The 26,767-nt window shown below is 45.8% G+C and overlaps 2 protein-coding genes across 2 annotated transcripts; one reads left to right on the forward strand and one right to left on the reverse strand.

The window, feature by feature from the left end:
• The first annotated feature begins 1,636 nt into the window (after positions 1–1,636).
• Positions 1,637–2,380, forward strand: olig1 (oligodendrocyte transcription factor 1). The gene has a single exon (XM_061842682.1). The coding sequence runs from the start codon at positions 1,637–1,639 to the stop codon at positions 2,378–2,380; it is 744 nt and encodes a 247-aa protein (XP_061698666.1).
• Positions 2,381–20,794: 18,414 nt separating this feature from the next.
• hpxa (hemopexin a) lies at positions 20,795–25,515 on the reverse strand. Its single transcript, XM_061841359.1, has 10 exons — positions 25,297–25,515; positions 25,142–25,206; positions 24,651–24,667; positions 24,029–24,261; positions 23,644–23,797; positions 23,346–23,558; positions 23,135–23,230; positions 22,451–22,581; positions 22,210–22,357; positions 20,795–21,143 (listed from the first exon to the last, which is right to left on the reverse strand). The coding sequence occupies exons 1-10, from the start codon at positions 25,315–25,317 to the stop codon at positions 20,914–20,916; spliced, it is 1,308 nt and encodes a 435-aa protein (XP_061697343.1). The 5' UTR covers positions 25,318–25,515; the 3' UTR covers positions 20,795–20,913.
• Between the last annotated feature and the right edge of the window lie 1,252 nt (positions 25,516–26,767).

Genomic DNA, 26,767 nt, shown 5'->3' on the forward strand with positions numbered 1-26,767 from the left:
GGACAAGAACGATTAAACGGGATTAAGCATCAAAAGGCTGTCGGGGGGCCAGGGGGTGGCCACGACTTCCACTTGTCCCTCTAGAAATTGATTTGAGAAATCCACTCGGGCGGTTTCTTGTAGGGCGTCACTCCTTGTGCGCGGCAAATGAGTCCTCCCCACCCAGGTGAGTTGACCGTGTTACCGTACGGCAAACTCACTGGGCGACACATGCCGAAGTTCCCAAAGCATGCTGGGAACTTTCATCTTATTATACTTACACGTGTGAGCAGCTCTGTGGTTTCATGCACCTGCCGCTGTTAGCAATTCATTGCTTCTGTTAGCTTTGTGTGTGTGTGTGTGGGGGGGGGGGGGGACATGTGTGTGCATGTGTTTGCGTATGCGTCTATTTGTGTGTGCATGTGTGTCTAGTAATGTGGAAGTGTGTCTGTTTTTCTTTTTAACCTTGTGTGTCGAACAGACGTAAGAATTGTTCTAGGGGGTCACCATGGTGATCAAGGATGGATTGACCCCAGTCTTTTCCTGTCACCGTGACGACAGGAAAAGATGGGACAGTCGAGCCTTTTAGCGCGCAGGTGCACACGTGCTATCGGTCCAAATGGACACTGCCCCCCTTGATAAAGCCCCCAGTCTTCCTGCTGGAGCCTGGAAGCTGGGCGGCGGATACGGCGGCGCCCATCCCGCTCACGGGGGACACCAGCTTCTTTATTTGGACCCTCACCACATGACCTCCCCCAAGCAGGTGTCCTTTTCCCCCCTCATTCACCGGATCCAACGTTAGCGTCCCGTTTCCTTCACGTTCGTTGTTGACATAAACGTGCGCGCTCGCACGCAGGTGGGGGCCCTTCCTGTCCTCCATTCTCTCTCTTGACTTCCTGCGCGGTTCTCCTTCTGTTGCTAACAAGTCGCCTTCTGTTTGGAGTCAGACCTTCCAGTTCTTCTGCCACACATGGGACCCTCGCATCGGGACTGTTTTTGTTTTTTAGTGGGGGGGGGGGGGGGGTTAAATCTTTGGATGGCGATGGGTGTCAATGTTACTGTTGTTTTTCTGGAACGATGTCGGGGTCATGAATGTAACATTTGAGACTGCCCCAAAATGTATATCTTCACCTGAGCAAGCCATCAAATAGCGTGTTGTCCAAGGAATCTGCCGCGGGACCAGAACCCCCCCGCCCAACCGCCCACCTCCACACAAACACACACACTTTCCCGAGTTGCATTGATACTGTAGGACACCAGGAAGTCATCTAGCATCCTCCCGGCAACCAGTCTAGTCTTCCTTAGTCTGTATGCTTCTCAAACCTTGAACGCACCCCCACCCCAGATGAACTGCGACTCAGTTTGGGATTTGGAGTATTGAACATGAAAACAGCAAACTGACGTTGATGAAATGGTGAAGGAGTTTGTCGGGGAGGAGCTGCTCTGATGAGGGAGGTTGATGTGGGGGGTTCTGGGTGGGGGTGGGGGTGGGTTATTGGTCATTTAGCTCCCTTTCCAGCATGTGGTGCATCACTTTCAAAGCCCTCAGAGTGGAGTGAGAAAGTCCTCCAAGGAGCAACAGGAGAAGATGAAGATTTAAAAATCCTCTTTTTATTCTTTTTAACGAGATCATTTTTCGGTGGGAGTCAACTCGAAGATGAACGTTTTAAGCAACCAGATGCTTAGAACCCCCCAGGAGCCCCGCTGTGGACCTGCCTCCATGCAGGACCTGACTTCCTGCCCCTCCGCGTTCGCCTCTCACCTCCACCCGCCACCCGTGTTGGGCCTCCCGGGGGCTCCCAGGGGCGGCTCCTCCAAGGCGGCGCGGGAACTGAGCGCTGAGGAGCAGCAAGAGTTGAGGAGGAAGATCAACAGCCGTGAGAGGAAGCGGATGCAGGACCTTAACGTTGCCATGGATGCCTTGAGGGAGGTAATGGTCCCCTACGCCTGCTCCGCCCCCGCCTCGGCATCCCCCCAACCTGCGGGCGGCCCACCCGGACGGCGGCTCTCCAAAATCTCCACCTTGGTGTTGGCGCGAAACTACATCCTTCTGCTGGGCTCATCCCTGCAGGAGATGCGACGGTTGCTGGGCGAGCTGAGCGTGGGCACGGGGCCCGGCCCCCGGCTGCTGCTGACGGGGGGCTGGCCCCTAATCTCGGCGCCCGGTCAGTTCCTCCTCACCCAAGAGTCCTTCTTGACCTCAGCCACGTCATCCCCCTCGTCTTCTTCCTCACCCGTCGCCCTCAAGTGTCCCCTGCTCTCTCGCAGCCCCATAGAGGCCCCGCTTGCACCCGTGCAGTGGGGCCTGGCCCCCCCCTCGGGGCTGCCTTTGTGCCCCTGCGGTGTGTGCAGACTTCCCAGATTCAGCCACCCGGCCCCACCTCCCAGATTCCCAAAGTGACACACGGGACATGACTGGCATTCCTGATGAACAAGAATCAATAAATGAATCGATGAATTTTGTACTACTGCGCTGAAATTAAGATGATTTAGCCTGCTAACGCTAGTTTTTGCTAACAAAGATGCTAACGATGGAGGGGGATTTTTTGGATGAGCTAACAAACTGGCGTCGCCTTTGGTCCCCGCCAACTAGACCTCCACCCGTCTCCTGCCGCTCCCCCCGCTCTCTTCCACCAGGGTTCGGCCCCCTCCCGCCGGGGCCCCGAGCATGAAAAGATCAAAGGTGTGTGTTGTAATGACGCCTTTTGATTCTTTGCTCTTTCTCTTGATATGTTCAAACGGACAGAAAATGTGCTATGCTGCCCGCCGCCCGCCCGCCACTGCCCCACCGCCCCCCCCCCCGAGAGGCGCGGTGGTCCTGATGGGGTCCTGTGAAACCTGGCCAGCACTTTGTGAGGATTACGTCCGTGAAAAGAGGGAGCACCGTTAGCGTGAGGCGCACAAAGGAGGCGCTGGACGCAATTAAGTGAGATTACGCCAAATAAGGATGAGGGGGCGGGGCTTCATCAAAGTCAGATGCTCCATCTCGCCCTGATCATTTGCATAAAGCTGCTTTGTGTGGGATTAGCTACCTTGCTATTTTGTCCACTCGGCTATCATTTGGGGAAAACTTGTTAACCCCCCCCCCCCCCACACATCTTGAGTGTCCCGTAAGAGGGTGTCGCTTTCTGCTGACTGCTGGTCTCATTGTTGCGGCCTCATGGGGGTCCGCTTGCGCTTTGTCTCTGCACTTTAATTCATCTCCCGCTTTCACGCACACTCACAGATCGCAGATGCGCGCACACACACACACACACACACACATCAGACAGAGTGACTAACTTTTTCTGGGTCTTAATTCAGTTTCAACCTTTTTTTTTTTGTCCCAATAAAGAGTGTCAATTACAGTCAAAATAAAAAATGGCTCTACACAACTATTCCTCTCTGGCCTCTATTTGACATTCAAAGATTTTTTTTTTGGCATGTTTTTTTTTAGGCGGAACGCTGGCTCAGCTGGTATTTTACACATTTTCTACAGATTGTATACATATTTTTTGGGTGTGGAAAACGTTATAGAATAAATAAAAATAAAAACAGGACAAAAATATGTTCCGTCGTGGAATTCAAGAAATAATTCAAAATGTTTTAACATGACACTTGGGGTAGTGACACATTGAAAAATGTAACGTAAAAATATATTTAAATTAGATATATAAAATAGAGGCGGCACGTTAGATAAACTGGTAAAAGCGATGGCCTCACCGTTCTGAGGACCCGGGTTCGATCCCCGCCTGTGTGGAGTTTGCATGTTCTTCCCGTGCCTGCGTGTGTTTTCTTCGGGCACTCCGGTTTCCTCCCACATCCCAAAAACATGTAACATTCATTGGACACTCTAAATTGCCCGTAGGTGTGATTGTGGGTGCGACTGTTGTCTGTCTCCATGTGCCCTGCGATTGGCTGGAAACCAGTTCATGGTGTACCCTGCCTCCTGCCCGCTGACCGTTGGGATAGGCTCCAGCCCGCCCTGTGACCCTCGTGAGGATAAGAGGCAAAGAAAATGGATGGATGGATGGATGGATGGATGGATATTTTTTTTATGTAGAAGGGGGCAGGAAAGGCCACACCATTTGAAGAGAAGAAAAATAAAAAAAAAAATCTAAAAACATGCTCAAAAATAGTCCATGACCATTGGGACATGAGACATCTTTTCTGATCCAAGCACCTGCTCAAAATATTTGAAATAAAACGAACAACATGTGCTTGAAGTGCAGACGACGGCAACAGCCTTCAGCTCCTGCTTGGTCTCGGCGTATCTTCCCTTCAGTTTTGTATTCAACAACTAAAATGTATGCTCGATGGGATTGTGATCAGGTGATTTACTTGGCCACTGCACAGCGTTTCACTTCTTTGCCTTAAAGAAAATCTTTCAAAAGCAAAATCCAAAGGTTGCATTAGCAGTATGTTTTGGGTCAAACTGTGAATTTCTGTTCAATGGTTTGTGGCGGATTTTGGCTAAATATGAGCGGCTAATAACGCACGAAGCTCTTCATAATTCATCCTGCTGTTTTTATAAGCAGTCACGTCGTCAATAAACACAAAATATAGCCAGTTCATACATGCTGACATAGCTATGGAGGAGCCGAGCTGCCAATCATCTCTTTTTATCTTTGGCCACTTCAAACTTGGGAAGCACATCTCCAAAATGTTGTCATTTATACACAGTTGACTTGATCTAGATGTAAAAGCACTCAAATGAAATGAAATTGAAGTTCACCCCTTATACACAAGCGCTACAGAGGTTAGCTGAAAGTGAAAAGAGTGTAAATTCAGTTTGAATTACAGTCACTTGTGTCTGGAAGTAAAATGGACACAATATGTTAATCAATAATGCTTAATATTTTTGGGGAAAAGCTTGTGTATTTTCTGGGGGAAAAAAGTTTTTCAAACACTTTTAATAGAAAAGAATGCTCTGGGGGAAAAAAGTAATGTATTTAAAATAATGTTGTATACTTCAGGAAAAATCAATCCATCCATCCATTTTCTTAGCCGCTCATCCTTACGAGGGTCACGGGAGTGCTGGAGCCTATCCCAGCTCTCAACAGGCAGGAGGCGGGGTACACCGTGAACTGGTTGCCAGCCAATCGCAGGGCACATAGAGAGAAACGAAATCACTCTCACAATCAGACCTAGGGGCAATTTAGAGTGTCCAATTAATGTTGCATGTTTTTGGGATGTGGGAGGAAACAGGAGTGCCCAGAGAAAACCCACGCAGGCACGAGGAGGACATGCAAACTCCACACAGGCGGGGCCGTGATTGAATCCGGGTCCTCAGAATCATGAGGCCAAGGCTTTCCATCGGATCCACCGTGCTTCCACTTCAGGGAAAATGTTCCATTAGAAAAAAAAAAAAAGCTGTAAATTTCTAAAAATCATTGTATTTTTAGGGGCAAACAAAGTACATTTTTGAAAAAAAAGTGTATATTTTTGCAATAGAAAAATACAATTTTTTTTTAAAAACAAGTCATATTAAAATATGGCTTTTACATGTGTTGCAAAATAGTTCTACAGAAAGATGCAGGTTTTTCTGTCACTCGAACTGAAACTGTTCTTAAGAGGAAAAACTGCATATCCTGTAGGTGGGTTCACTTATATGAGTTCCATTTGTAAATTGGCAAACTTTGAACATCTAATCTCATGTTTTCTGATGTTAACCCATTCATGGACAGGGTGGCAATTTTTTGCCTTATTGAGATATAAGTCTCCTAACAGGCCACAAACAAGGAAATAACACTTCTTTTTTGTTTATGGTTAAGTTATATGATAACTTTACGAATTTATAATCTCGTCCCAAAAATCTAACTGCTAACTTTGACTGATGAGTTACCCTTTCCTGACACCAAATTATGGCTTCAGATTAAAACACTTCAATATTTTGATATGCTGAAGGATATAATGCGTGAAAATCATGATGTCCCAAAAATGGGATGCTGCCCACGAATGGGTTAATTAGCATGAGTGAAATGAAGATGTTGAGATTCTCGCTCGGAGTGAGCAGGTTGGATAGGATTAGAAATGAGCTCATTGGAGGCACAGTCAAACTTGGATGTTTTGGAGACGAGGTTTGAGAGAGCAGACTTCGATGGTTTGGACATGTTCAGAGGCGAGAGAGTGAGTATGTTGGTGGAAGGGTGCTGAGGATGGAGCTGCAAGGCAAAAGAGCGAGAGGAAGACCAAAGAGAAGGTTTATGGATGTGGTGAGGGAAGACATGAGGGCAGTTGGGGTTAGAGAGGAAGATGCAGGAGATAGGCTAAGATGGCAAAAGATGACAGGCTGTGGCGACCTCTATCGGGACAAGCCGAAAGGAAAAGAAGACTTATTTCATCTCTATATTTCTAGGTCAGGCCTCTGAGAACGAATTGTCATTTGCAACGTCAACCTGGCTACAGACAACACGGTCAAACAAAGCACAATGGAAATGCAAATGCAAATAAATGCAATGTGTACAAATCAGGTGAGTTTTGATTAGGTGTTGGAGTCATTTGGGGCCCAAAATTGAAAAGACGATCGACGAATGCAAGTGCTGGAATGGAAAGTGAGGGTGGTGCTATGCGTGGTGAGTACAGAGCGAGGGTAGGGCGACGTCTGGCCGAAGGATGAAATTACATGTGAATCTTGATCTGGAATGAAAATCATTCAAGTTTCTTCAATGAACTTCTTTGATTGGTCCACAGGGATGAATGAATTTTTTTCCACCTGAATCTCGAAAAGGGCGTCGCTGTGGTAATGAACCCCGGGCCCTCGGCGTAACCTTCGAACCCTACATGGCCTCGGAGAACAAGAAGGAATTCGTGTTAACTCGTCACACACAGGACCGTGTGTGTGGTTCGGTGTTAATTGAGTGGTTTGGCAGGCAACCTTGTCGGACGCCGCCCTCCATGTGGGGAGTCCGGTGCCGGGGCCGCCCATCCCCATTGTGCGCCCACCGGCGCTTCACTTTGTCAACATCAAGTGCGCATCAACGCACACGCAGCGCGCACAAGTAGTCACAAATACACAAGTACACACACACATCTTTAAAAACATCATCGAGAAATATACCCAACAAATGCTATTTGGGTGTTTTTCTTCTCAGTGCATTGATAGTTTTCCAATAATTCATTTTTAAGGGAACTAAAATCACAGTTGCTTAACAAAGACAGCAAAAAATTACTGAACTTTTATATTATAAAAACCACACCCGCAAACACATTCTTACAATTTTATGAAATCATTTTATTTTTAAAATAAAAGACCATAAGTGATGCCTTTTAGTCTTGCTTTGATAGTGTTATAATAATTCACTCCATGATTGTATTTTTAAAAATGTTTTTTTAAATCGACCCTTGTGAAAAATATAAGATAATATATATAAATTCCACAAAATGTTTATAAATGTAGAAGAATTTTATATATACTTATATAAATATAAATGCTTTTATATTTTACATACTGAAAAAATGACTAAATAAGGATCTGTACACAAAGATGATGTTAACAATAACAATATTAAGGGGCATATTCTTTTTTCACTGGTAATACAATTTATTCTATACATATATTTTTCACATTTTCTACATAATGTATACATATTTGTTGGCTATGGAAAATGTTATAGAATAAATAAAATAAAAACAGGTCCAAAATATGTTCTGTCGTGGAATTCAAGACATAATTCAAGATGTTTAAATATAACACTGGGGGGGGGGGGTGACGCATTTAAAAATGCAACGTAAAAATATATTAAAATTAAATATACAAAATAGAGACCCTACAGTATTTGAAAGGTAAAAGTATAAATAAAATTCACGATATAAAATAAATACATTTAAAAACTCCAACATGTAATAAAAAATTCCATTAAATGAACAATATGAAAATTTGAATAATTCAAATCTGTAAGTAAAACAATAAAAAATGAATAAAATCCAGATTAAAAAAATAATAAAATGTTGCATACAGTATATAATATCGAGGGGTAATGTCTAAAAAATGCAACAGTAAAAATGATAAAATGAAAAATCTCTTTATTAATATGAAGAGTAATAGAGTGAAAACCATTTCAGCACATCCTGTCGTCACGGCAACACTTGGTTGGTGCCGACCATCTTGAGACTCGAGTGAGGTCACAAGTTAGCCGTTGCCGTGACGACGCCGAAACCGCCTACTTGAGGGTGAGTTCAAAGTTCAACTATGTGTCAACTCAAACACGTCGTGATGTCATCGCTTTTGATGACATAATCAGCCGAAGTCACAAAAGTACCATTGCCGTTGTCTGCACACACGCACAGGAACGCACACATGTAGAATGTAACAGTCCTCTCACATACTCCCGCACACCTGCATCCAAACACGCACACAGACACACATGACTTTTCTTGCAGTTTTTTTTAATCAGTTCTTTTTTTGGGGGGGGGGTGTCAGCGTGGGGGGAAATTGTGCGTAAAAAAACAGACAAACAGACTTTTCCTTCTGGAACCATCTGATCCATCCATCTGCCCTCACACACACACAAACACACGCACACACAAGTCAAGGGCAAAGTAGAAGGTCTAAGTGTATGCCTGTGTGCGTGTGTGGTGGGGGGTGTTGTAAACTTGGTATTTTGAAGTGTGTGTGCATGGCAGATCTGGATTGCAGCCATAGGACTTCTGTGTGTGTCCCTGAGGCCTTCACGCGCGCACACACACACACAACTTGTTCCGTCGTCTTTATGCTGACCAGCAGAAAGTCAACACATCAAGCCAAGGACACAGAGCGTGTGTGTGTGTGTGCGCATCCTCCAGGAGCACGAGGGCAGGTCAACATTTGAGGCAGAGCAGAATATGAGCACAGCTCTCCTGTGATGTCATCAAGCGTGTGTGTGTGCGTGTGCAGGTGTCATGGCGGCTCTTCATTAGCATACATTAGCATGTGTCAAAATCTTCTCGAGCGTCTTCACTTCCTGGACTGGTGCCCGCTCACGTGTATGCGTGGATGGCCCGAGTGTGCACGTGATCAGCCTACTAAGTTAACACACGCGCACAAAGTACTTCAACACACCTAGCATACAAACAGAAAATACAACAGTACTCACAAGGATATCATCACTGTCAGGTGACAACTTGTGTCCAAATATGGTCAATTTAATGTTTCCCCCGCCCCCCCACAAATGAATACTACTGGCCACTTCCTGTGGGGGTCTGCTGGTTTTAGAAAGGCTTAACAAAAGTCAAGTTTTTAAAATGTTGCTCACTTCGATGACCCAATGCCATCCATTTTCTTCGCCGCTTATCCTCACGAGGGTCGCGGGGAGCCTATCCCAGCTGTCAACGGACACCCTGAACTGGTTGCCAGCCAATCGCAGGGCACTTGGAGACAGACAACAGTGGCACACACAGTTACACCTTGGGGCAATTTAGAGTGTCTAATTAACTTTGCATGTTTTTGGAATGTGGGAGGAAACCGGAGCACCCAGACAAAACCCACGCAGACCCGGGGAGAACATGCAAACTCCACACAGGCGGGTACGGGATTGAACCCGGGACTGCAGAACTGTGAGGCCAACACTTTACCAGCCGCTCCACCGTGCCGCCGATGACCCAATGTTAACTTTTTATTTGTTTGTTTCCTGAAAAGTGGGAGTTGGGGAGATGTAAGGACTCCGCCCTAAGCCAGCGAGACATTCTCAGGATATTCCCTCGGCTCTGTGGGGGACGACGACTAAGGAGGTCGTGCACCTCCGTCACCGAAGTCACGTGACTGGCCATATTGACGGTCAGAAAAAGCATTGTTGAAAGTTAATTCCGTTGAGACAAAATGAAAATATGTCTTATAGCATGACATCCAGAGGGTTTCTCCGATACCGTTAAACATTTAGAAGGTGATAATAAATGAAGGTATGTGGAAAAATGAGAGACACTTGGCATAGAGGACCCATATTTAATGCCGAAATCAATGTTTTGACCAATAAGAAAGTGGACTGTAAACCTGCTTCTGCTTGTCTTGGACAACTGGATCTACACATGGATCTGGTGAGTAAATTGTCGAGATTTACACGGAAGAGTTTGAAAGCCTATAAAAGTCTGGACGCATACAAATACTTCCTTGCTGGAACTGTTCTCAATCAACAATAAATCCCTCATAAGTGATGGAGCCACTCGGATTTCAATACAAATACCAATATTTAAATAAATGACCCCTGGTTTTACACAAATTTAGCATTAATTAAGTATGATTAGGGGAAAAAAAATAGGACAGGGAATCGTCTCCTCCGTACACGAAGGGTGCTGCTGGATTTTAGTTGGTTATCTTGTCTTCGTCTTCATCTTGCTGTTAATTCCAGCGGATATCTACCAGTCGAGCTCAGTGCTGCCCAGCACGTTGTGTCAGAACGCGGGAGTGCAATGAAGGGGAGCAAATTTGGGGATTTCCTTGCATCCTGTAAAAACCCAGAGTTTTGCAGATTTTAATCAATTAGAACGTATGAGAGTAAGTTAAAGATGCACAAAAGTGGATTTTGGATAGATAGAGATTTGTGGACCTGCCGTGTGTTTTAAAACCAAACAAAGTCCAAAGATTTGCCGTACTGAGGACGAGACTTAGCATCACCTTTTGAGTGACTGTTTGACGATTTCAGAAGGTCTGGGGAGGGCCGTGCGAGATCACAAGTTTTCTGCTATGTATTGCCTAGTGCCTTCAATTCAAGGACAATATTAGTTCACTGATAGCGATATGATAGGAAACGATTTAATGGGCTGGAATGAATTCCGTAGCTTTTTTACCAAAAATTCAAACACTGTGATTGGAATAAAATGGATGCTTGACAGGTGTGTGTGCAGGGGATATTTCCTAAATTCCGGTTCTTGTCATTGAGATGATTGGTAATTGTTTTATGTAATCCCGGAGGCCAATTTAAGCACAGATCCATGCAGTTGGATTGTGGGGATGTAAATCGATATACACGGCAGAGAGGCCTATCGTGAAGAAATCGTCACCACGAGTTGCCAAAGAAGATGAAGGTGACTCCATCGTCTCTCCTCCCGCTTTTTCTGTCCTCTGGGTCTCGTTCTGTCTCGGAGGCGCCGCTCAGCAGTCACGAGTAAACGGCAACAACACAGCCCCCCGCCAGGTGCCCGCCGGCGGCCCCCCGCGGGGTAAACCAGACGCGTATTTTACTGAGCCCGTGTCGTCGTTCCGGGAGTCTTGTCGCGCTCACACTGCGCGACACGCCAGCACTTAGCCTCGGCCCGCGCTGCATGCTAATGCTCAGATTTAGCGTCACCGTGTTTAATCATGATTGAAATTAGGAGAAGAAGTCCATCTGGACCACATCACAGGCAATATGTGGACTGGGGCTTCACGGTGGTGCGGCGGCTTCAGAGCGCCTCGTTGTTGCGTGCATGTTCCCCCCATGCCTGTGTAGCTTTTCTTCAGGTTCAACAGTTTCCCCCCACATTCCAAAAACATGCATGGTAGGTTAATTGAAGACTCCGAAATGTTCTTAGCTGTGAACGTGAGTGGCAATGGTTGCTTGTTATGTGCTCTGCGATTGGCTGGCGACCAGTTCAGGGTGTACCTCGCCGCCTGCCTGATGACAGCTGGGATAGGCTCCAGCACTCCCGTGACCCTTGTGAGGATAAACGGCTAAGAAAATGGATGGATGGCTTTCTCATACCAAATTTGATAAGTGCATCCAAATAGGTTTGGTTTGGGGTTTTTTGGACCTTCATAGCCAACCGTCAAAGGGGGACTTTGTTTATTGTTGCTTCAAAACTGATCAATATTAAGTTTTGGGTTATTCGATGGAAATTCTATGCTGTCTCTGACTTTTTCTCTCATTAAGTGAAATGACATTTAGCAGACTGGATCCAAATACGAATTTGCATCCAGTACGTGCTGCAACCAGCAATTAAGTTGGAAGTCTACTGACAATTCTATCAGCATAAGCAAGTATAAAATGTGTTTTTGTTTGGTTATGGAACAATTTTTAATACAGAAGAGAGAATGAGACATTTCACTTCACGAGTGTTCAACTGGTTTCCTCTTTTGTAAAATCAACAGTAAACATGCATCCATTTTCAGAGCCGCTTATCCTCACTCGGGACACGGGAATGCTCGAGCGTACGAAAGCTATCTTCGGGCGAGAGGCGGGTTACACCCGGAGCTGGTCGCCAGCCAATCGTGGAGCACATGGAAACAAACATCAATTTACACTGACATTCACACTTTGGGGCAATTTCGAAACTTCAATTAACCAACCCTGGTTGTGTTTAGGATGTGGGAAGAAATTGTTTTTTTATGATTATGCACTTTTGTCTTGGATGTTATACAAGAAGTGTATTTAAGTGGGTCGCCGCTACTTGGTCCGTCAATAGGTTCTAGAGACAAAGTTATAGCACAATATGGGGACGACTGGTCTGGGGCCAGATCGTTGCGGTCCATGTCCCGTTCCAGCACTCCCGTATCTCTGATCGTATTCCCGTGTGTACCGACCTCCGCCTGTCCTCCGACCAACCCCGTAAGCCTGACTCCTTTGATGCTCCTGCCTGCTTTGATCGATCTCCCGTGTACCAACTCCTGCCAGCCCGCGGACCAGCTCTCCACGCCCGACGTCTTGACCACCGCTGCTGACCCTGACTGCCCGCCCGATCCCCGACCTTGGAATAATAAACGTTTTTCCCGAATTACCTCTGTGTCTCCCGTGTACTCCAGTATTTGGGTCCTACCGCCGTTCTGGTGGGTCGTGACAATTGTGTAATTTGTGCCAGTTACACTTTATGCATATTATATATGTATTTATTTTTTATTTAATTGTGAAATAATCCCAAATTTTGCACATTGCCTTTTTCATGTTCCTTCCTCCTGGCTCATGCAATCCATGTCAAAACAAGATCACTGCAAAATCCTGTGATAGATCAAATAATCCATCCATCCATCCGTCTATCCATCCATTTTCTTTGGTGCTTATCCTCACGAGGATTGCGGGGAGTGCTGGAGCCTATGCCATCTGTCAACGGGCAGGAGGCGGGGTACACCCTGAACTGGTTGCCGCCCAACTGCAGGGCACATGGAGACAAACAGCTGCACTCACATTCACACCTTGGGGCACTTTCGAGTGTCCAATTAATGTTGCATGTTTTTGGGATGTGGGAGGAAACTGGAGTGCCTGGAGGAAACCCACACAGGCACGAGGAGAACATGCAAACTCCACACAGGCGGGGACGGGATCGAATCCGGGTCCTCAAACTGTGCGACCAACGCTTTACCAGCTGCTCCACCGTGCCGCCAGAGCAAATAATCGCTGGTATAAATACAACAAAAACTGAACGTCCTTGCACGTTGTGAGCCGCAATCTAGTGAGGGACAACTGGTTGGGCTTACAGTTTTGGAGGTCAGGCTAACAGATGAATGACAAGGCTATGAATTTGTGTTTTTTGTAGGCTTAGATGATTAGATCACAGTGTTTTACTGCATGGGATGTTGTGTGTTGTGTCTACTCCACTTGTACGTTTTCGTTCATTCGATGGATTATGAGCTGGTAAGGACCAAATTCAACAACGAATGAATCAATGTTATTATCAGAAATAGATGGCCTTAAAGTTACATTTTGCTTGGGGTCCCCTTGTTTTTTTTTGGGGGGGGGTTGGCTCCGCCCTGTCCCCCTCGCCGCAGAACACGTCTTCTTGTGTTGTCTTTATGTGTTTTGTACAATACACAACACAGACTGTCTCAATGCTGCCTGACATCTTTTTGCTCTACACAAACGTGCACATTGTGTGTGTGTGTATGTGAGAGACTGAATGCCTCCATTCTGCTGCCCTCAATGGGGGAGTGTGCATGTGACAACACACACACACTCACGCAAGCTGTCTGGCAGCTACTGTAACACATTAGATCCGTTAGCATCGGTTAGCATCTGTTCGTGTCTTCACGAGAACGGGCCTGCAGTGGCCCGGTTTGACATTTGTGGCCACAAAATGGCTGCCCCGCGATAGGCCGCACTACTCTGGCTAGGGCAGAAGTAACAACACACACACACACATGCACGCACACACACAGGTGCTAATTGTGTGTAAATGTCAGTGCGAGGCAAGTTGCTAAATGAACCACTGGGACCTTCGCCGCCTCATTAAACGATACAGTGACAACACCACTGTGTCTGTGTGTGTGTGTCGTCCTGCGGGAAATTAGTTATCATGACTCCTGATGTCAGGCCACGCCCACTTCCATCAGCCCTCTAGACAGCTAATTGCTGAAAATGTGTGTGTGTGTGGGAGAGAGAGAAAAACACACACACACAGTAGGTCAACAATTTCACGAGTTCAAATGCTGTGCTGTTAACAGTTAATTCTGTTAGCATAGTGAGTGTATGTGTAGGTCCCCGAGCTAAGCTTCGCTGAGTACAAAAAAAGGACAGAGGAAGTCAGCCATTTTGGTTTGAAGTCGCACTTGGAATAATAATTTCCTGGCGTCCTTACAACAAAAAAAAAAACTTGACTTGGAGATTTGTTTCCAAATGCAATCAAATCGGAACCTTACCAGACAAATTGACACTGAATTGAAGGGTCAACTTTCAGTTAGAAGCATGGCATTTGGTAGTCAAGTCCATCAAACCCAGGAAAAAAATTGTTTCAAGAATCCATGGCCGCAAAGGGAACAATGGTCCTCAGAACTGTGAGGCCAACGCTCTAACCAATTGACCACCCTGCCGCTGATTTTGTCCAATTTGCACCAAATGTTCAAAGTTGGGCGGCATTGGTGGAGCAGCTGGTCAAGCATTGGCCTCACGGTTCTGAGGTCCCGGATTCAATCCCGGACCCACCTGTGTTGAGTTTCCATGTTCTCCCTGTGTCTGCGTGGATTTCCTCCGGACACTCCGGTTTCCTCCCACATACCAAAAACATGCACTACATTAATTGGACACTCTAAATTGCCCCTAGGTGTGATTGTGTGTCTCAGCGTGCCCTACGTTTGGCTGGCAACCAGTTCAGGGTGTACCCTGCCTCCTGGCCCTTGACAGCTGGGATAGGCTCTAGCACTCCCCGTGACCCTCGTGAGGATAAGCGGCGAAGAAAATGGATGGGTGTTCATAATTGCATGGCGGCAAAGTTTGACAGTACACAATCAAAAACGAGTAATAGCAATGACATCTGAAAATTCTAAATAGTCTGAAAAAGTCTATAACGGGAAGTTTATCTTGGGTAGACCCACAAAGACATCTACCAGAAGTTGCCTAAAAACCTAGTTTTGCTTTGAAGCCAACAAACAGTTTTTGTGTCATTTTGCAAGTGTTCTTAGAGTTTGTGTATTTCATACCAAATGCAAATATTTGACCCTTCATCACTGTATGTGGGCAAAGTTGTGTCAACAAAACGTTCCAAATAACTCCACAAGGTCAGAACCAGACCAAAGTCGTAGGTGATGTCAATCGTGTCACCCGACTTTTGGTGTGTGTGATGTCATTCAGGTTGCATCATGCCCACCCCCCCCACCCCAACCACCACAACTGGTGCCAGTCAGCACGTCCAGCTGCGATGACAGAAACCAACAAAGAAACACTTGTGTAACCAACATGCCGTCACTAAGTTGACAATATTTGTTTGTTACTTCACTCTGCTTGTCATTATTTGATAATTAATACAAAAGTGTCCAAACATTAGGAACAGCGAGACATCAAACAGTTATCCGTTTGATTTTTGTGTCAGGTAACATCACGTACGCATTGTTGTCACAAGGTCCGCTCACCCCACCGCCCCACCGTGGGCACTCCGCACCCCCCACCCGTCCCCTCCCTCAGTATACCTGATCAGGTCTCAGGAGTTTCTGGAACCTCATTAGGATTTCTTTTTCTTCGTGTTTGTTAATTGTGTCCTTCTACGCCAGCTGCCCCCCCCTCCCCTTGTTGCCCTGACCTGCTCCCTTGCTACTACCCCCTCCCCTCCCCACACTACTCCCTAACAGCCACTAATTGTCATCATAAGGAAGCGAGGCCTGTCACAACTGGCGAACAGCCTGCAAAAATACACTGCGTGTCGTGTGTTCAGTTTGTGTGCAGTCTAGAGACTCTCTCGCACACAAACACACACCCAAGGGGTGCCAAAACTGTGCCGCGGTACCCCGGCGGGCCCAGAGAGGACCGAAGCAATGTGCAAGTGTCGTTAATGACGAGATCACCGAACGGGAGATGAAAACCTCCACCACGGAAAAGTTGAAACCTTGCCACTCTGACTAAATGTTGCTAAAATCTCAGGGCATCGAATCTATCAGAATTGGACTGTTCTGGGTGTGTGAGAAGACGTTTCACTTCTCATCTGAGGACTCTTCATCAGTTCATACAAGGATAGCGCGGACGGCGGCAGCATGATCGGATGACAGGAAACCGGAGCAGTCCAGTTGTGAAGGATTCCAAGAAATAAAATGACCTAGATGAAAGACAATACGCGCAGGAAACGGACAATAAAAGAATTAAAGTCAGGTTACGTGGTGAAAAAATGGTTCATCATCCTCTCTAACACCCACTGTCCTCATGTCCTCCCTCACAACATCCATCAACCTTCTCCTTGGTCTTCCTCTCGCTCTTTTGCCTGGGAGCTCCATCCTCAGCATCCTTCTACCAATATACTCACTCTCTCGCCTCTGAACATGTCCAAACCTTCGGAGTCTGCTCTCTCGAACTTTGTCTCCAAAATATCCGACTTTGGCTGTCCCTCTAATGAGCTCATTTCTAATCCTATCCAACCTGCTCACTCCGAGCGAGAACCTCAACATCTTCATTTCTGCCACCTCCAGTTCTGCTTCCTGTTGTTTCTTTGGTGCCACCGTCTCTAATCTGTACATCATGGCCGGTCTCACCACTGTTTTGTAAACTTTGCCCCTCATCCTAGCAGAGAATCTTCTGTCACATAACACACCGGACACCTTCCCCCAGCTGTTCCAACCTGCTTGGACCCGTTTCTTCACTTCCTGACCACACTCTCCATTGCTCTGTATTGTTGACCCCAAGTATTTGAAGTCGTCCACCCTCGCTATCTTTTCTCCCTGTAGCCTCACTCTTCCTCCTCCGCCCCTCACATTCATGCACATATATTCTGTTTTACTTCGGCTAATCTTCATTCCTCTCCTTTCCAGTGCATGCCTCCATCTTTCTAATTGTTCCTCCGCCTGCTCCCTGCTTTCACTGCAGATCACAATATCATCTGCGAACATCATGGTCCAAGGGGATTCCAGTCTAACCTCATCTGTCAGCCTATCCCTTACTACCGCAAACAGGAAGGGACTCAGTCCCACCTCCATCTTAAATTCTTCTGTTACGCCTACGTTACACCTCACCAGTGTTCTGCTGCCATCATACATGTCCTGTACTATTTTAACATACTTCTCTGCCACACCAGACTTGCGGATGCACTACCACAGTTCCTCTCTTGGTACTCTGTCATAGGCTTTCTCTAGGTCTACAAAGATACAGTGTAGCTCCTTCTGACCTTCTCTGTACTTTTCCACGAGCATCCTCAAGGCAAATACCTTTCTCCTAATCACGTCAATCCGGACAATGGACCAACCAGTTGATTTAGGGAGAAATTACTTTTGCACACAGGGCCGGGAAGCTTTGTATAGTATTTCTCCATCCATCCATTATCTGAGCCGCTCATCCTCACAAAGGTCGCGGAAGTGCTGGAACCTATCCCAGCTACCATCAGTCAGTAGACGGGGTAAACCTTGAAGTGGTTCCCAGCCGATCGCAGAAGTATTTTTCCATTTAATAAAGGGCATCATAACTTAGATTATTTTTCTCTGTTTTTATGCATTTGTTTGATGATTTTGAATATCAAAGTGGAGAAATTATACACACACAAAAAACAAACAACAACAAACGGGCAAATAGACTTTGATGGCACTGTACACTGCATAGTGTGTGTATGTGTGTGTGTGTGTGTGTGTGTGTGTGTGTGTGTGTGTGTGTGTGTGTGGTGTGTGTGTGTGTGTTTATATCCAGTGTACTTGTGTTCCTGTGTTGGTTCCAGCGAAGGGAAGGTCACGTAGACCTAATTTCTGACACAAGCTGCTTCTTCTTCTTGGCTCGTTCAACATACATAACAGTGACAGCTCGCCCCCCCCCCCCCCCCACTTCCCTACCCCCACCAACATGCACTTACACTGGGGAAAAGTTAAGGCAGTTTGCCAGCAAGCTGACGGAAATCAAGGATAAGTCAAAGGGAGGAAGAGGAAGACAACAAGCGTGACCATCATCATCATCATCATCCCTGATCTTGAACCTTTGTTGCTCCTTGTCCATGTTTTTGTCCTAATCTGTCTTGGTTTAGGACACTGTTTTGTTCTTATTCTTGCTCACTGTGGTCTTGTTCCTGTTTCAAGTTCTTGTCCTTTTCTTTGGCCTTGGACCTGCCCTGGTCCTGTTAACTATCCCGCTCCTTGTCTTTGTCAAAGACCTAGTAATTGTCCTAGTTTTTGATCTGGTCCTAGTCCTACTCCTTGTCCTGGTCCATGACACAGTTGAGGTCTGGTGTGGTCCCTTTTACAGTTCTTTGTCCTGTTTTGCGATCCTTGCCAAAATTAATATGCTGTTTCTGGTGCTCATCCTTGCATTGGTTCTAGTGCTTGACAATGTTCCTGGTCATATTCCATTTCCTTGTTCTTGGACTACACACCGTTTTGTTCCTTGTCCATGCTCCTTGTACCTTTATCCAGTATCCGTCTGATACCGCTAGGATACCAGTCATCAACTTTGTCCTTATTGTGTTCCCTCCTCCTTGTCCTGGTCCAGAGCACAGTTCTGCACTTTTTCCTCTTCACTGATTCAGATTTCGGTCTGTCTGACTGTTCCTGGTGCCTTTTCCGAGTCCTTTCCACAGTTCTGACTCTGTTCCTGGTACTCATCATTGCCTTGCTTCTCTTCCTTGTCATTGTTTCTGGTTATATTCTAATCTGCGGTTCTTGGCCCACTCTGGGTTCTATTCTTGGTCTTTGTCCTGCACCTTTTCCCGGTCTTGGTTGTGGTACTGCTCACCGTCCCTGGTGATAGTATTTTTTTCATCTTGTACCTACCCTAACTATTGCTTAACAGTTCTGGAAAACTGGGGGGAAAGTGTGCACATGCTAGTCGTGTGTATGTTTGTGTGTGTGTCACATTCAGAACTAACGTTCTGTTGAGTCCAATTACACAAGAAGGTCATAGATTGTCTTTGTTACAGATGCTCCACTCGCTCACAAAAGACTGTCCATTGTTTTGCTGCTTCTGTGTGAGTGCATGTGTGCTGTCAGTTTGATGTGGGGCGCTAAGGTCACATGTGCAGGAGTGTTTTTGGCGGTCACCGGTCCAGAGGGGCGGCGGCCTGAGACCATCTGCTCAACAGAGGCAACGTTTACCTGCCGCGCTCTTGGCCACTGGCCATACCTAAGCACGCACACATGCACACACACACGCACGCACACCGTCACGCCACCTCAAATGACAGGCTGAGAAAAGCAGATGTCCGTCAACACTCCTCGTCCGCTTAATTAAGCAGAATCAGTCCACACACAACCACACAGATGTGCACATTCGCATGCACTCGCAGACACATTAACAAAGATACTTGTGCACACATATACATTTAGTAATGCACAAACCCAACCACACACACAAACTAAAAAAAAAAATGTCTGTAAGAACCGGACCTCAAATAAGGTTTTAGTTCCACTTCTAAGGTCTAGTCTTCAAAAGTGGACCTCATAACAAGACATCAGATGCCAACTTCAAAATTGTTCCTCGGAGTTGGACCTGATGAAAGAACCTTTGAAGTGGTCCTCAGAACTGGATTTCCGAACAGCTCCTGGCACTTTCATCTCAGATTGTGAATCTAGAGCTGGATCCGGTCCAATCATAACTGGTTCTAAGAACAAATCCTCAGAAGGTAACTTAAGAGGTTGATTTCAGAAATGGACTTTAGATGTGCAAGTCAGTATTGGATGAAAAAAAAAGTTTCTCGGAAATGGACGTCAAAAGTGGATCTAATAACTTGATTTCATACTGTAAATGGACTCTTGAACAGAACTTGAATGGATGTTACAACTTGCTTAAAACCAAACTTCAGACCTCAGAAACATTTCTAAAATATTAGACATGCAATACTGGCACATTTCCTACTTGGCACGTATTGATGCAATTATCCATCCATCCATTTTACTTGCCACTTATCCTCACGAGGGTCGTGGGAGTGCTGGAGACTATCCCAGGTGTCAACGGGCAGGAGGCAGGGTACACACTGGACTGCTTGGCAGCCAATTGCAGGGCGTATCGAGACAAACAGCCGCACTCACAGTCACACTTAGGGGCGATTTAGAGTGTCCAATTAATGTTGCATGTTTTTTTTTGGGTGGGGGCGGAAACCGGAGTGCCCAAAGAAAACCCACGCAGGCACGGGGAGAACACCCAAACTCCATACAGGCGGGTCTGGGATTGAACCCGGAACCTCAGAACTGTGAGGCCAATGCTTTACCAGCTGATGTAATTAATAACTGAATAATGATCAAACATTGTACAAATTATAAAATAACACTGGTCTCCTCAGAGTGTAAAGTATTTCTGTATTTTACGCTGTTTTCTTGCTGGTTTAAATTACATTTTATCCTCGCTGTCTCAGAGTAGCTCAAAAATGGAGAAGTGAGGTCCTCTGCTGGTGATGAGACAGAAAACAGTTTCTCTGCTTGATTCCCCTCAATCACCCAACCAACCCCAAAGAATCATTCATCTATTTTGTTAAAAGATAAAACCAGTAAAACTCAGATGTTCAGATGAGTGTTTATCTCTTTGTTGCCTTGGTGGATGGCGTTAGAGTAATGACAAAAAGGAGAGTGCCTCTGCTAAACTTTATTGACAACAGTAGTGAACAAAATCATCCACTCATTGGCGCTAACTCCCTCTGAACTCATCAGATATGTTTGTCAGTTAGTCAGTCCAGACGGTGGCGTTCCAGCCTTCAGTGGTCACAGCCGAAGAGGTCAATGGACACTCGGTGCTGCTCCGGGATGGACCGGGCTCCCACAAACAGCTTGAGGGTATCGAAGTGGTAGAAGTGGTTTCCTACGATCACACGCACTCCATGAGGGTCGCACATGGCTGCGTCCACCTTTTTGATCAAAGACAATGGACGCTCGTTGGCGGCCACATGAGGGGAGGCCTTCAGATCCACGTCGTAGATGTGATCACCTGAAAAGACAAAACAACAAGCTTCAGGATGAAGGAGTGCCTGGATGGAGAACAGCACAGGGTCTGGGGCAAGAGACCAGAAGTAACTTAATGGGAAGAGAAGAAGAATCAAGTCTGCACGAGAAGAGAACCATGTAAGACCAGCAGTGGCCCTTCTCGATATCAGCAACTGAAGTAAAATCATCAGTGGGCCTTTCCAAGGCCACAATACCTCATCATTAAGCCTGTTCGAGACCAACAGTCCATAAGAATGAAACCAGAATCAGATTTAGACCTGTACAAGATGAGCAACTTAAGTAAAACAATAAGAGTGGATGAGACCCTCAACGGAAATAAAACCATCATTCGGCCTTTCAAAGACCAGAAAACATTGCCATTAGAACTTTCTGGGACCAGCAGCAGCTTTATCAGAGATGAGAATAATTGGGCCAGCGATTGAAGTAAAAACAGCAGTGGGCCTTTCAAAGACCAAAGTACAGTGTCAATAGGCCAGTAAAAAAGACCAGTCAGACCTAGGCCTCTACAAGACCAGTTGCAGCAAAACAAAACATGAGCTGTTCCAAGGTTCGGATCTTTGAGCCCATCATTGTTGCCCCATAGATCGGACAGCTATCGTTTCACCCAAATGGACACTCACTGAATGGCAGAATTTATGTGATCGCAGCCATTTCCTCAATTGGACTTTTGTTGTTAGACAGAACTCATTGGATCTCTATTGGTTCGCCCCATTGGACATTTACGTGATCATTAGTTTTTGCCCCATATGCCCCTTGTTGCTAGGCTTGCAACTGTAACATTGTAACGTTAACTGAAGTAGAACCGAAAGATCATAAGAGACCATATGAAGGGCTTTCCAAGACCAGAATACCTCGGAAGACTACCAGTTAGAAACTATCTTTGGGGCTGTATGGAGACCAGAATCAGGTCTTTATATCATGTAGTCAGGCTTCTACAAGGTAAGTTCAGTAGCTCAACTTAATAAAACATTTGCGCATTTCCAAGACCAGTGCTTACGCAGGAGTCTAGAAAAATAGGGTCTGTCCCACAGGGCGCTGTGACGGATCACCTTTGATGATGTGAGCAATGTGCTCATCTTGACAAACAAAGGCGGCGTCGATGGGACCCTCCAGACCCAGGACCTCCTTCACGGTTTTGGGGTAACCATCCAAAAGTGTGTGTGGCTCGCTGATCTTGTACAGATACAGGTCATTGTCCTGCACAATGAAGACCACCGCACCTTGGTTAACATCGTCAGTAAGACTAAAGACCAGAAACCGGACTGCCGATGGAAAAGGAGTCGGTCAGACCTTCAACATGTAGAGGTGGTCCTCGTAGGAGAAGACGGCATCCACCTCGCTGTGAAGTTCCTTGAAGGAGGCCTCAATGGCGTCGGCCTTCACCGTGTCGTTGTTGCCGTCTCTCTGCAGGAAATGATGACCTGAAGAAAGCAAAGAAGGAGAATTAGCCTGAGGGACAACGCTAAAGCTAAACAAGTGGACCACCGTGAACGGCGTGGTCTCACCCATCTCACCGGAATCATTTAGATTGCCAACTTTTGATGCATTGATAACACTTGCTCTCAGGCAGAATTTACAGGGACACGCACGTTTCCCTCATTGTCACAATTGTTCCTGTTCCGATAAGTGTTGTAATTACAATGGTGATGAAGCATTCACGGTAGTAACGTCAGTGAGTATACTAGTGAAGGGTTTTACGCTGACATTGTTATTGTTATGCATTTTCCCAGCAGCAGGAAGTAGAGCATGGCATCTCATCCCAAAGGTGGAAGTCTTGTGTGGATAGAATCCATTCAAAGAATCCGTATTGTTCCATGCATTACAAAAATCTTCAGTCTCACTGATTTTTGCTTCATAGAGTAAATGTTGCTCGACAGCATTCCTACGAGAGCTATCAATTTGCTTGATGCTAAGAAGTATTTCTTGAACCTCTCCCTCTTTGCCAATTCTTGCTAGGGAAAATTTAGTGTTCACCTCTGAAAGCATACAAGTTCCCGTCGTCGTCCGAGGTGATGGCATCCAGGTGAACGTGGCTGCATCTCTCACGCTCCACGATGTCAGTTTCCGCGCCTGCAACATAGCGTAGCCTCATGCTCATTGCTACATCGACGCTTGCGCCAAGAGTTCCGAGTTCAGACTCGTGACTGGTTTACAGCAATCTTCTCCAGGGAAGAGATGGACTTACTGTAGTTAGAGCACCTCATGAAGAAGTCACGGGCCTCCTTAGGGTATCTGCCGTGGACCTCACCGGTCTTGGGGTCAAACTTAGAGAACTGGTGGCCATGGAAGCAGTAGTAGTGCTCCATGTAGCGGAAGGCGGCCGTGCAGTTGGGCATGGTCTCGAAGTCCTTGTCTACCACGGTTCTGTTGTCCACATTGAAGTGGTAGATTTTGTGTTCTGATGGAAGCAGGAGTTCATTTGCATTTGTAGAGGAAGTAAAATGCGAAGCATGACGCATCTTTATGAGTGAGTCACAACCAACCCTTGAAGAAGATGACGTCGTTCGCGTCACAGTCTGGCTTGGGACACCCAATGGCGGCATCCAGGTGGTCTGGGATGCCCGGGAAAACTTCGGAAATGTTCTTTGGGAAACCTATTTCCAACCTGTGCTTGTAGAAGGAATACACCAGGTGGCCCTGGATGGAAAGACAACATTTGGATATTTATATTTTTCCCCAACGGACACGTGATGCTAGCTAGTTTTCTGAAGAGTTGCTCAGTTTTCTTTAGGATCCCATACTTGTTGGATGACAAATTCCATAAGGCTCACTAATTTGTGCCCAATGTAGTCCACATTTGCGAGACAGAATTAACAGTGCCTCTATTGTTCCAGGCCTGTGGCTACAAAATCAAGAGGAAGCGCGTACCACGAAGATAAAGATGTGGTCGTGGTCTGAGCTATTTTCGAAGTGCATCCGGAAAGCAGCATCGATGTGGTGCGGCTCATCGTGGTGGAACAACTCGGGGAAAGAACCGTTGAGCAGCTCCGCTTTGCCGTGGAAACCCTTGAACAGGTAGTGACCCTTGATGAAGAGAGGCACGTCCTCCTCGCTGACCGTCACGGCGTCCAGCTCCAGACCCAGACAGCGGTCTGGGATCGCTGCACAAAATGGTTGTCATGAGAAAAGGAGTGCCCACACAAGAGCCTTTTTTGGGGGGAAATCCCTATCGAGTATACAGTGAAATGACCATTTTGGAAAGAAAATCGTAAATTTACACCCACCCAAATAGTTTGCTATTGCCTTTTGATGCTACAAGATGGCGGCAAAAACTGTTTTCTATTACACAAGACTATTTGATGGCTGAATGAAACTTTGATTCCCGATTCTTAAACCTGTAATCCTCATCTTTTGGGTTTTAAAAACACAAATGTTTTTCAGAACTACTATATCCCCCATAGAAATCTCAGCGTATAAGGAGTAGAGAATGCATAAATCCCCAAGTCGGCCAAAATATTGAAGATGATGATGAGGGTTCAGTGTTGCTCACCTGGAAGGATGCCATGGCTGTCGGAGAAAAGAAAGATATGTTAGGCATGTTTTTTTTGTTTTTTTTTTAAAGACATACTAGAATGGAGGTGTCAAATTCAAAGCCAATCGTTAAAAATTAAAATTGCAATAATATTTCCTTGAGCTCTAGTGGAAGCAAGCCATAAAATATATAATACTCAAATCATTCTAAGCCACTGCTGTTGGTAGATGCGTACAAGTGGATTATTTGTCGTGAATAATTATTCTCAGATCAATTTCGTGAAATTGGATCATTTCAGTGGCACGGTGATCGGTAATGACTGGTCGACTGTAGTGAAAGTTAACCAAAGTACAAATCAAACGGCAATTTTAGGGATCCCATTACAGAGTCACACACTTTCACCATTGTAGTCAAACACCTGATTGAAATCTTACCCACCACGATGCCAATCGTGAAAACAGTATAAATCTGACACTGTCTTTTCTAGAAAGTGTTATCGAAAGACTCACTGGTCAGCCCACACTGAGGCCAGGCACAGGCACAGGACGGTAGCGAGCAGGATCTTCATGGTGGCCTGACGAGAGCGAGCAAGACCGGAGGTGGCGACTCAACAAGCCCTGATGCTTTTTATAAGGTCCACGGCAAGAGGGTGGGCGAGCCAGACCTGTTTGATCAAGAACTCCATGTCCCCAAGATTCACCTACATGGACCTGTGGGGAATCACGCAACCAGAACAAATCAATACACACAAGCGCACACATTCCCTGGCATCCTTGTAGAGATTGGCGCTTAGCCATCTAAATTTATCATATTGAGTATCCTGCACTTTAGTCGAAGGACCAATGTGGGCATGTGTTCAACCAAGTCCAGAAGGTTCCAGAAGGTCCACAGTGAGAGGTAACTAACCCAGAGTGCTAGCGGGTCACGCACTCAGCAGCCTGTTGTGCAACACATGTCTGGAGAGTGAACATTAACAGAATGTGTTTCATGGCACCGGGAAGGGGGGGGGGGTCAACATCCACCGCGGAGTAAAGCAAACCGAACCCAATTCTATCAGGCGGATGTACCAAGAGAAATTAATACAACTGCACAAATTCTTCTGCCTGTGGCTCGATACATTTGATTCAATTGAGTCATTTTTGAACTGTTGGAGTTGCCGGGCAGAATTCAGTGGGCCAAATTATTTTTGCCCCAAGGGCCACTTGTTGCTGCTTCGAGATCATTTGATTGTGCCCGGTGAGCTATTTGTTGCTTGGCAGCATTGATAGGGCTTGCACATTTTTGCACCAGTTTTACACTTGATTGCGGTTTCACGGAGATCACTGGTTGCCGCTTTAATGGCCAATGATGGCCGGGTAGAATTAAGTTTTCAACCTGTTAGTTGCTTCTTGCAATGAAGAATTCGTATAGCCTAGCCATAGCATTTTTTTTTTTTTTTTTTTTTTTGCCCCAGTCACCACTTTTTTTTTTCTTTTCTTTTTTCAAGGGGTTAACTTGTTTTTACCCCTGGGCCACTTTTAGATATGTGGAATTCTCAGGACCAACTCATTGTGCATCAGTGGCCACTCATTACCAACAAGAATTGTTACGGCTCAGTCATTTTTATGCCCCGGTGATCACTTGGTAAAAGGGTTAATAAATGTTTGCCAGTGCTGGGCAGAATTCATTGGACAAGCTAATGTTACTTGATATTTGGGGTTAAGTTAGGGCACTTGCTGTTAGGGAGCAAGACAGAATTAATTGGCAAACTAATTTGAGACTTATAGGCCACTTGTTGCAAGGGAGTTTTCATACAGATTGGTCACATTTCCTCCATGAATTGATATCACAACTGTTTGCCTCATAGATCAATTATTCTCAGACACGATTTATAGACCATAATCGTCTTTGCCTCATCGGTGACTCATTGTAAGGTCGAATTAAGCTGAATTCACAAGGCTGCCTCATTTTCGCCTTGTTGCCCACTTTGTGCCAGGTAGAATTCATAGGACAAAATAATTTTGTTGGGTAGACTATTTCCGCAATGCATCAAGATATTGTCTGACTTCAAAACCAATGTTATCGTTGACCTTGAACAAACTCACAAAAGGTCATGTTAGTGTTGACTCAGGATGCTCATGTAACAAAGGAAGTGA

This window comes from Syngnathoides biaculeatus, chromosome 14 (genome assembly GCF_019802595.1).
Source record: "Syngnathoides biaculeatus isolate LvHL_M chromosome 14, ASM1980259v1, whole genome shotgun sequence".
NCBI classification, from domain to species: Eukaryota; Metazoa; Chordata; class Actinopteri; order Syngnathiformes; family Syngnathidae; genus Syngnathoides; species Syngnathoides biaculeatus.